The 12,446-nt window shown below is 39.3% G+C and overlaps 1 protein-coding gene across 1 annotated transcript in view; it reads right to left on the bottom strand.

Annotated features, from left to right (window-relative positions):
• The window catches only part of LOC126354568 (uncharacterized), a 1,114,027-nt gene that overhangs the window by 10,859 nt on the left and 1,090,722 nt on the right, over window positions 1-12,446 (bottom strand). The window contains exon 31 of the mRNA XM_050004313.1: window positions 1,019-1,204. Within this exon, the coding sequence (XP_049860270.1) occupies window positions 1,019-1,204 (186 nt within the window). The remainder of the gene's footprint in view (window positions 1-1,018; window positions 1,205-12,446) is intronic.

Raw genomic sequence — 12,446 nt, 5'->3', positions numbered from 1 at the left:
TGTTTTTTTAGCATTTCTTACATTTGCCTGATTGTAAACATCATTCATTTCCAAACCCAATACATGTATAGTGACGTGTTTGTGTTTGTTAGATATCTGTAAATTCAGAAGCAAACTAACTTGTCTTTTTCCACAGAAGCTCTCAAATACCTGTTCACGAAAGAAGGTCAAAGTCAGTCTTACAGCAGGAAATAAAAACAGGCATAAAATGGAACTGGCAAGGACTGTTAATGTGCTAAGAATAACATTGTGAACTTTTTAGTTCTAGACGCAGATTACACAACAAGATCCATAAAGGTGCAAGGCTTTTTCATTCCCTTTATTTTTTCATTCCCTTTATTTTCAGCAGCTTATTATACTGCTTCAGAGAATCTTTGACATCTATCTGAACCACTCATTCTTTGGGAAGGAACATTTGGTTCTGAAAATTTTAAGTTCCTCTTCTTGTGCCTTTTTTTGTCACCACACAGTCAATAATCATTATTACTTTTATAATTCATTTTCAGATAGTGAATGCTTTTTACCAGAGAACATCATGAAATACTATGCTATACTAAGCTAGTAATACCTTCTCCCTCTATGTCTCCTTCACCTTCCCGTGGCAAAAAACCCATGTTTTCTAAACTTCTTGTGTTGTTACCTGCTCTACTTACTTGTCTTATTAGGTATTAATCATTTGAAATTAAATGAACTTAAATGAATAACACAACATTTGTAAAGTATTTGGAGAAGAGAAGAGCACCAAAGTCGTCCATATAAATGCTTGTAATGGTTTCAATGGAGAAAACAACAGTGAATGAGCTCAAAGTTCAATTTTGATATCTGTGAGGGAAAGAACACAATAAAACAGGATCTAACCTTCACGACCAGTAAATCAGGTATAATTTTCAATAATCATAAGAATTAACATAAAATAAATGGAAAGACATGAAATATAAATGTATAGTAATGACTACTGCAACATTTCAGTCGGTGTCATTCATCAAACAACACATACAGAACTTAATCATGATCTTACCTGGTTGACTGGCACTGTACAAATCATCTTGCAGGAATGGAAAGGCCACAGGAAAGTCTGGATGTCTATATGGACTCAGTATCTCAGTAGCAGAGAAGAAGCCAGAAATACTGCTCAAATGGAAAAGTCGAGGTGTGCCATCTGCCTGAACTGATGTATACAACTGACGACTGCTGCCACCCAGACCTGTTCGAAATGCACACAAAAAAAATTACATCATCACATATTTTGCAAGATGGAAACAGAAAATTGTTGTTATTATTGTTGTTGTTGTTATTATCATTATTATTAAATTTATTGGCCACATTGGAGCACTTGAGACACTGCTTGTTCAATTTTGCTTTTCAGGTTGCACTTTTTGGTTCTAGCAATCCACCAACAACATTATATTCTTCCTGAATATAATTTTCTCAATGTGTCTGAAATTCCTATAGCCCTTTTGTGTGTGACTTCTGCTGCAAATCTGTGATTACTAAGAAGAGTACTGATTTTATCTTTTTCCTCTGCATCTGTTACCTGGTTTTAAACCTTGCCAAATTTCTTGGACATAATGTCCTCCTATCTTTTTTCTAAGATTTCTCATCCCAAGTTGTAAAATCCTGATTTCTTGCAACCTCAAGACATGAAAGAAATATTAATTCTCAAGACTACTTCAACCTGGCTTTTATTATTATTATTATTATTTGTACAGGTTTTGATGATTCTTCTTTCAGTTTTGAGGAGATGATCAGTTTTTCCTCATTTTTAATTTGGATCAGGTTTTGCAAGCACAAGTTTTGGTTCTAGAATGTTTCTGATAGTGTGTGTTGGATCTTAGTGTCTTTTAACAAGCATTTGTTATTACACACTGGACTGCTTACAAATTGAGCTTTTTTTTCATTTTGTTAGTCCCATTTATCCATCTTTTCATGTTATTTATTCTTCATACTTCTCCAAGAGATTTAAACTGTACAACTATGTTAATTTTTTGATTACTTACGAAGACTAATATCAGGGTGTGTACGTGGCCGACGAAAAAAAATTCCCAGATTTTTCCCGCATTTCCTGGTTAAAAATACGCTTTCTCCCGGATGAAAACACATTTTTTCTGTGTTAAGTAACAGTATACTTTTCCTTGAAACTGTAAAACTTATCAATCCTTTAAGCGGTTGTGGTCTTATATACTGGCGTAAAATTTCCCGGCACTTTGGAAAATGAAACACGTTCTAGAAAGATGTCCGATGTGCAGCAACATGTACACTGCGTATTTTCATATTACGAAAGTCTAAATTCGAATTCCACCAAACACCACATGTTGCTTTCCGTAGGATTGCAATTGAGATTGCGATGCGCTTTTGTAAGCCAGTTGTGGTTCATGTCAAGCGATCTCGGCAGCTGATGACAGCAGATATTCAGATCATAGGACACATGGTGTAATCAGCCAATAACAACATCACTCTAAAGTAGCGCGAATACACAAATAGGAAATGGTAATGGTTTAAATTAATATACATGTATACATAATGTTGCTACAAGAAAAAAAAGCTTTTATGTTTAATTTTGGTCACTAAGATTAATAATCTGCAAGAGAAGCTAAGCTTTAACACATAATGATCATTTTTGCGTGTGTTACACTTTAAAGGTACATCACAAAAATTTACCAGTAAATTCTTTTAGAACGACATAAATGTCTGATCTTCTGGCTCAAAAATATTCTAAATGGTTGCCCTCAAAGATCTGATTTTTGAATGAGAGTCAAATGCTCTGTGTTTTAAGAAATTCATCGGACATCCGCGTGCTCAGAGTTCATCTTGTGTAAAAGGAAATTTACTTTGAAAGTAACGCATTCCAAACAACCATTTGCAATATTTTCCCGTGACCTGTTAGAAATAGAATTGTTTCAGCAGTTGCCAGAGCACGCCAAATAACAAGTGTTGCAGCGCTTGTGCAGGTACGATGACACTGGAAGCCTGAACGTTCATATGTGTAAAACATTAAAAGATCTTACATTATGCCATAAAAGATGTAACTTTTCACTTTTCCTGGAGTACCTGTACTGTCCCCGCCCCCCCCCCCCCTCCCCCCCTCCTATGAACAATGGACCTTGCCGTTGGTGGTGAGGCTTGCGTGCCTCAACAATACAGATAGCCGTACCATACGTGCAACTACAATGAAGGGGTATCTGTTGAGAGGCCAGATAAACGTGTGGTTCCTGAAGAGGGCCAGCAGCCTTTTCAGTAGTTGCAGAGGCAACAGTCTGGATGATTGACTGATCAGGTCTTGTAACACTAACCAAAACAGCCTTGCTGTTGTGGTACTGCGAACACGGGAAAGCAAGGGGAAACTACAGCCGTAATTTTTCCCAAGGGCATGCAGCTTTACTGTATGATTAAATGATAATGGCATCCTCTTGGGTAAAATATTCCTGAGGTAAAATAGTCCCCCCTTTGGATCGCCGAGCGGGGACTATTCAATAGGACTTCATTGTCAGGAGAAAGAAAACTGGCGTTCTACGGATCGGAGTGTGGAATGTCAGATCCCTTAATTGGGCAGGTAAGTTAGAAAATTTAAAAAGGGAAACGGATACGTTAAAGTTAGATATAGTGGGAATTAGTGAAGTTCGGTGGCAGGAGGAACGAGACTTTTGGTCAGGTGAATACAGGGTTATAAATACAAAATCAAACAGGGGTAATGCAGGAGTAGGTTTAATAATGAATAAAAAATAGGAGTAAGGGTAAGCTACTACAAACAGCATAGTGAATGCATTATTGTGGACAAGAGAGACACAAAGCCTACGCCTACTACAGTAGTACAAGTTTATATGCCAACTAGCTCTGCAGTTGGTGAAGAAATGTATGAAGAGATAAAAGAAATTATTCAGGTAGTGAAGGAAGCCGAAAATTTAATAGTCATGGGTGACTGGAATTCGTCAGTAGGAAAAGGAAGAGAAGGTAACATGGTAGGTGAATATGGATTGGGGCTAAGAAATGAAAGAGGAAGCCGCCTGGTAGAATTTTGCACAGAGCATAACTTAATCATAGCTAACACTTGGTTCAAGAACCATGAAAGAAGGTTGTATACATGGAAGAAGCATGGAGATACTGACAGGTTTCAGATAGATTATATAATGGTAAGACAAAGATTCAGGAATCAGGTTTTAAATTGTAAGACATTTCCAGGGGCAGATGTGGACTGTGACCACAATCGCTTGGTTATGAACTGTAGATTAACACTGAAGGCACTGCAAAAAGATGGGAATTTAAGGAGATGGGACCTGGATAAACTGAAAGAACCAGAGGTTGTACGGAGTTTCAGGGAGAGCATAAGGGAATAATTGTCAGGAATGGGGGAAAGAAGAAGAATGGGTAGCTCTGAGGGATGAAGTAGTGAAGGCAGCAGAGGATCAAGTAGGTAAAAAGATGAGGGCTAGTAGAAATCCTTGGGTAACAGAAGATGCACTGAATTTAATTGATGAAAGGAGAAAATACAAAAATGCAGCAAGTGAATCAGGTAAAAAGGAATACAAACGTCTCAAAAACGACATCGACAGGAAGTGCAAAATGGCTAAGCAGGCACGGCTAAGAGGACAAATGTAAGAATGTAGAGGCTTATCTCACTAGGGGTAAGATAGATACTGCCTACAGGAAAATTAAAGAGACCTTTGGAGAAAATAGAACCATTTGTATGAATGTGAAGAGTGCAGATGGAAACCCAATTCTAAGCAAAGAAGGGAAAGCAGAAAGGTGGAAGGAGTATATAGAGGGTCTATACAGGGGCGATGTTCTTGAGGAAATTATTATGGAGATGGAAAAAGGACGTAGATGAAGATAAAATGGGAGATATGACACAGCATGAAGGATTTGACAGAGCAGTGAAAGACTTAAGTCGAAAGAAGGCCCCGGGAGTAGACAACATTCCATTAGAACTACTGGCAGCCTTGGGGGAGCCAGTCCTGACAAAACTCTACCATCTGGTGAGCAAGATGTATGAGACAGGCGAAATTCCCTCAGCCTTCAATAAGAATATAATAATTCCAATCCCAAAGAAAGCAGGTGTTGACAGATGTGAAAATAACCGAACTATCAGCTTAACGAGTCACAGCTGCAAAACACTAACACACATTCTTTACAGACGAATTAAAAAACTGGTAGTAGCCAACCTCGAGGAAGATCAGTTTGGATTCCATAGAAATGTTGGAACACATGAGGCAATACTGATCCTATGACTTATCTCAGAAGAAAGATTAAGGAAAGGCAAACCTACATTTCTAGCATTTATAGACTTAGAGAAAGCTTTTGACAATGTTGACTGGAATACTCTCTTTCAAATCCTGAAGGTAAAGAACAGGGAGCGAAAGGCTATTTACAATTTGTACAGAAACCAGATGGGAGTTATAAGAGTCGAGGGGCATGAAAGGGAAGCAGTGGTTGGGAAGGGAGTGAGACTGGGTTGTAGCATATCCACGATGTTATTCAATCTGTATATTGAGCAAGCAGTGAAGGAAACAAAAGAAAAGTTCAGAGTAAGCATTAAAATCCGTGGAGAAGAAATAAAAAGTTTGAGGTTAGCCGATGACATTGTAATTCTGTCAGAGACAGCAAAGGACTTGGAAGAGCAGTTGAATGGAATGGACAGTGTCTTGAAAGGAGGATATAAGATGAACATCAACAAAAGCAAAACGAGGATAATGGAATGTAGCCGAATTAAGTCGGGTGATGCTGAGGGAATTGGATTAGGAAATGAGACACTTGAAGCAGTAAAGGAGTTTTGCTATTGGGGAGCAAAGTAGCTGATGATGGTCGAAGTAGAGAGGATATAAAATGTAGACTAGCAATGGCAAGGAAAGCGTTTCTGAAGAAGAGAAATTTGTTAACATCGAGTATTGACTTAAGTGTGAGGAAGTCTTTTCTGAAAGTATTTGTATGGAGCGTAGCCATGGTTGGAAGTGAAAGATGGACGATAACTAGTTTGGACAAGGAGAGAATAGAAGCTTTCGAAATGTGGTGCTACAGAAGAATGTTGAAGATTAGATGGGTAGACCACATAACTAATGAGGAAGTATTGAATAGAATTGGAGAGAAGAGGAGTTTGTGGCACAACTTGACTAGAAGAAGGGATCGGTTGGTAGGACATGTCCTGAGGCACCAACGGACCACAAATTTAGCATTGGAGGGCAGCATGGAGGGTAAAAATCGTAGAGTGAGACCAAGAGATGAAAACACTAAGCAGATTCAGAAGGATATAGGTTGCAGTAGGTACTGGGAGATGAAGGAGCTTGCACAGGATAGATTAACATGGAGAGCGGCATCAAACCAGTCTCAGGACTGAAGACCACAACAACACCACCTGTACTGTATTATCTCATGTTTGGTTCTTTATTAAGGCATAATGCCATACGTGCTAGAAGATGAAAACGTGAACTTGAAATGCAGCAAACAGTTGAATCTAGCCAACAGTGTGGAATTAAAAACTTAGTTTCAAATAAATTGACTTCCTCAACAGAAAAGATTAGTAAAAGTCAAATTTCTATAACAAACCGACAAAAATAACTTCATTGTTCTGCAAGGTGATTAACGCTTGACTGTCAAAAAGGTGGAAACAAAATAAAATCTGAAACTAATTACATATTTTAGCCTTCCGTAATTTTGTGAATGTATTTTAATTCACTTGATAGCTCCCGGCCACAGAAATCAGTTTTGTTTTCATTTGAAGTGTGAGCAAGAAACGAAGAGGAAACAGCAAAATCACTTAACGTAAACACAGATCATGTGGAGACTACCACCTCCCACTACAACTCGGACTGCTCTGTAAATCAGGTCCGGATCTAGGATATTTCCAAACCGGGGCGATATTAAGATAATGGCGCTCCCCCCTCCCTTGAGCATTCGGGGTAGGACACTAAAAATTTCAAAATCGACTTTTCAAAAATATCTTCATTTTGTAGCACACATCTTTCTGAATAGTCTGATACATAAAACATATATATTCGAGGGAACATAAGACATGTTATTTGGTCTTAAGTGTGGCAAAGTACAGTGCCACGCCTCTACACACAGCATTCTTCCATGGCACGTCTCTTGTATTTCGCTCTGTGGAATTCAAACATGTAATATTTTGTAATGGAATGGGTGCCATCAAATTATATTCACGTCAGTGGAAATTAGAATGTCCTGTGGTGTCTCTCCTGCTCCCAGTCGGCCGGTTTGACATCCTGCTCCTCTTTATTGACACCCTGCTCCTCTTTTAAAAAAAGTCTCGAAATTAATACTTGTTAGGATTATTTGTAACCAGCAGAACAAGAACTCTTCAGAAAATTTGCAGTCTTTACTGCCTATTAGCTAATAACATGCTGATTTGTGTGACATAAAATTAAATATAAGATACACAAAACGAGTAAAGACAAGAGACAAGCAAGACAGTACATGTTTCTTTAATCGTTACGTCCTAGCTTCTTTCCTCTCTAATCTTGACACAGCTTTACATGGTGTACTTTCCTTTCTGGGAAAGAATCTACTGCCTCATCAAAGTTCATCAACGTTTTGCTACAAGAAAAAAACAAAATGTCGTTGTCTAATACTAGAAAAGCTGTTAATACAAATTGTAACCAAGACTGGTCTGGTTTCTCAATCTGATTACATGTATTTTGCCACTGCTATATAAAACGAAATAGGCCTGCCCAATATTGCAGTAGTTGTTACACACTTCAAATAAATGAGACTGTTTTGGTACAAATGGTCATTTTTATAACACAACAGAATATAATTCAAGAAGTACCAATAGCAAAGGCCCATTAGGCCTACTACAAGCAAAAAGTTTTATGTTATGAAATAATTTCACATTTCATTCATACTCTCTAGCTTCTGAAGCATGAGACTATAAAGTAGTAATACTAAATTTTTAAATAAATTTCGAATCGACATATTCTCCCGTAATTTGTGAGAGTCCCTGTTTCTTCTCCTTCCTTGTTCTAACAAACAATCTTGTCATCACTAATTCTGTAACTATTCCACCCAGTGTCAAAACTTATTATCTGGTTAATTTCGTCACCAGTTTAGTTAACCGGTTGGGTATTATTACGTGTCCGAACAAGGTGTTTTCCACGCTACTCCCAGAATAGAACTTTAGCGGCTGCTAGCCGAGGACTGTATAACTGGCCCTTAGCACTGTAGCGTAGCGGTCTGGCCAAAAATTTTCTGTCAAATTTTCATTTTGTTGGACACACGGAGGAGACAATACACAATCTTTGTTGCCTGTTATTCCTGTTAGTAGTTTTTTTCCACTTTGGTAGTCTGAATCTATGGAATTCGCTGGTAGTTATAACAATGTTGATCATATGCAAACCCAGTCAACCACATAAACAGTGACTGGCATTCATCCGTTCGGCTTTATTCCGCTCAGCTCGTATAGACCCATCCCCATTTGTCTGCAGGAAAGTTTATTTCTGGATGCGACGGGGATTCCCCTGGCAGAGACATCATGTACACTATGCACGCATTCAAAAATCAACTTACGATTCTTTCAGAAATTGACTTAGAATTTGTTCAAGAATGTTCAAAAACCAACAGGGATGTGTTCAAAATCATATGAGAAATCGATAGACCAATGTGCGGTGGGTGCTAGGGGCTTTGTGAAACAAGGTCTTTTTCCTCAATAGTATGAATTTGCCCCCCCCCCCCCCCCCCCCCCTCCTCCAAAACTATTGCCCGGGGCAGATAACCCGGTTTGTCCCTGCCGCCTAGTTCCGGGCCTGTTGCGCATATGTGAATCTGGCAGCTTAGGCGCACCAGTAAAATTTTTCCAGATAGCATCTGGCTGTTTGCTGCTATTGCTTATACAGCTAACTGCCACACTTCTGTGGCCAGAAGCAGAAGAAGGTACTACTCATACGAGACTCAACTGCACATGCGGATAAGCTCACTCGCAACTGCTCAAACGAATCTAATGTAAAGTTGCTATGTAATGGCCATCAGAGGCAATTTGTTGTTATGAAACATTGCATAGTCTTCCTAAAGGCTGTGACACATTTTGCCATCGGCAGACGCTTGTGAGAGCACTGTGTTTTGTTGTTGTATATAGTGAATTCCCTTTGCAACTTAATTCCCCCCCCCCCCCTCCCCCCCCCCCTCTCTCTCTCTCTCTCTCTCTCTCTCTCTCTCTCTCTCTTTCTCTTTCTCTCATTCGTTTCTTATTGCTGCAGTATTATTCTGCAGTAGAGAGATATTCTTTGTTAGAGTATTGGTTCTTACCAGTCAAAGTTACAAAAATTTAACTGAAAACTAAAACAATGAAAAATTCCCGGGTTTTTCCAGGTTTTCTCCCAGATGAAAAAATTCACAGTTTTTTTCCGGATCTCCTGGTTGTCTCGGGTCGTATACACGATGAATATACAAAGGGGTTTCATGTGCATGATTTCAGTTGTCACTAAGGATACTTCTAAGCCTATTTTTGGGTCAGTTTTTGGTGACTGGTAATCTAGCCCAAACTTTTTCCATGTCTAGGGCTAAACGAGCTAGATCATCTGCAAACCTCAGGCAATATGTTCTTACCAAGGCTTTTGCTCCAATCTTGATTGAGATGGGTTTTCTTTATGCCAAATCATTGTGATGTAAATCAAGTCTATACTACAAAGCAGTGGGGATAATCCATCACCTTGTCTATGACCACTTTTTATTGTGAAAGCTTTTGAAATTTCTTCCCTGCATTTTAGCTTGGAATTTGTTTCATTATTTTTTTATTTTTCTGTTATGAAGATTGTATGCTCTGAGGACTTACAAAAGTGTGGGTCTACTGAAACTACTAGGTGCTTTGTTGAAATTATGAATTAAACAAAGAGCTGTTTATGTACTTTTAATGTTCCATTTTTAGTTTCGGGCAGAGAATTTGGTATGGACGGCTTATGTATGGGTGAAATCCATCTTGGTATTCTACAAGTTTTGGTTCCAGAACGTTTCTGATACTGTTGTAAATTAAAATAAATAATGTGGTAGAGATTTGCGATTGCACATTTTCCTGTGGTTTTTGAGATGTCTCCATATATTAGGTCTTCACAACATGCTTTTTATTTTTCAGTTCTCTGATAGTTCCACTTCATAAATGGATGGAGGATCAGAGATAATGAAAATGATTCTGACCATATTATACTTCAAATGTTTCCAGTGTGACCCATAATTCAAAATTTCATTGAATTTTTCTGCAAGAAACTCTGCATTTTGGACTAACTTCCCTGATTTATCTCAGAGCGTTAATTCTGGGGGCTCATACTTTTTAAGACATCTGCTAAAAGTTTTACAATAACTACACAAGACGCAACAATAAAAATTATGAACACTGTTTGATGGTCCAGTCGGGGAGTAGTATATTGTGAGAGGGGGGGAAAAAAAGCAACAGCTATCCAGAGGAAGAAACAACTGGAGAAAAGATAAGTAGAAAACCACCTGTAAGCAAAAATATAATGCAGTTAATGCACTCTGTAAAAAGTGAAGAATGTTTTAAGGAGGTTGACAAACCAAGCAGCACAGGCAGAAAAGAAAAAAATATGGAAAGGTGGAGACAGTAGCAGCAAACAAAACATGTATTCCATAACAAAAGCCTAATTTGTGCAGAAAGAGGTTATGGCTTCTTCAAAGGAACAACACCTTAAGTTATTAGAAGAATCCACAAAAAGCTCTGAGTAGGTAGATACACACCTCTCAACTGAAAGAGGGTTGACTTTTCAATGGATGAAAGTGTCAAGTCAAAAACATGTTACTGACTATGAGAAGCTGTTGACATAATTTTATCCTTTGGGAGATGGAAACAGACACTGCAACAGAAGTTTTGTAGTTGTTACAGTTATAGCAAATTGCTTACAGAACAAATCTTTTAACTCTTTGCAAAAGAGCGTTTTCAAATATTTGATTATAAAGAAATCTAATGAAAAGAAGAAATTTTGTTCTTCTCCCCATTTTTGTTTAAAAGGGCTATCTCCAACATCATGAAATACCATTGTCATTAAATTAACAATATTATTAGAAGGACAGTTGCTACTCACCATATACCAGAGATGCTGAGTCGCAGATAAGCACAACAAAGAGACTCTCACAATTATAGCCTTCAGCCATTAACGCCTTCATCACACACACACACACACACACACACACACACACACACACACACACACACACAATACTATTGCAAACACAACTCACAAACATGACTGCAGTCTCAGGCAACTGAATCCAGTGTGGTTTATTGTTGACAAAGGCCTTAATGGCCAAAACCTGTAATTGTGAGAGTCTTTTTGTTGTGCCTATCTGCGACTCAGTTTCTCCGCTATATGGTGAGTAGCAACTTTCCTTCTCATAATACTGTTACATTCCATCCTCGATTTTCCATTGCCATTAAATTAATAATGTTATACTTGCTGTTAAGGTTGTACATACACCTTCACGATCTGGACTCACAGTGAAGAACAACTCCCGAATTTCCTCTCCAACCTCAACTCCTTTGGTTCCATCAGATTCACCTGGTCCCACTCCAGATCCCATGCCACTTTCCTTGACGTTGACCTCCATCTGTCCAATGGCCAGCTTCACACATCCGTCCACATCAAACCCACCAACAAGCAACAGTACCTCCATTATGACAGCTGCCACTCATTCCACATCAAAAGGTCCCTTCCCTACAGCCTAGGTCATGGCAAACGAATCTGCTCCAGTCCAGAATCCCTGAGCAACCTGAAAACAGCTTTTGCATCCCGCAACTACCCTCCTGACCTGGTACAGAAGCAAATAACCAGAGCCACTTCCTCATCCCCTTAAACCCAAAACCTCTCACAGAAGAACCACAAAAGTGCCCCACTTGTGACAGGATACTTTCCGGGACTGGATCAGACTCCGAATGTGGCTCTCCAGCAGCGATATGACTTCCTCAAATCCTACCCTGAAATGAGATCCATCCTTCATGAAATCCTCCCCACTCCACCAAGAGTGTCTTTCCGCCGTCCACCTAACCTTCGTAACCTCTTGGTTCATCCCTATGAAATCCCCAAACCACCTTCCCTACCCTCTGGCTCCTACCCTTGTAACAGCCCCCGGTGTAAAACCTGTCCCATGCACCCTCCCAACACCACCTACTCCAGTCCTGTAACCCGGAAGGTGTACACGATCAAAGGGAGAGCCACGTGTGAAAGCACCCACGTGATTTACCAACTGACCTGCTTACACTGTGAAGCTTTCTATGTGGGAATGACCGCAACAAACTGTCCATTCGCATGAAGTGTTTGTTGGTAATTAGGATCACCCTGTGGCTAAACATGCCTTGGTGCATGGGCAGCACATCTTGGCACAGTGTTACACCGTCCGGGTTATCTGGATACTTCCCACTAACACCAACCTGTCAGAACTCCGGAAATGGGAACTTGCCCTTCAGTATATCCTCTCTTCTCGTTATCCGCCAGGCCTCAACCTCC

The sequence above is a fragment of the Schistocerca gregaria genome, chromosome 3 (assembly GCF_023897955.1).
Source record: "Schistocerca gregaria isolate iqSchGreg1 chromosome 3, iqSchGreg1.2, whole genome shotgun sequence".
NCBI classification, from domain to species: domain Eukaryota; kingdom Metazoa; phylum Arthropoda; class Insecta; order Orthoptera; family Acrididae; genus Schistocerca; species Schistocerca gregaria.
This window is presented reverse-complemented; position numbering and strand designations above follow the sequence as displayed.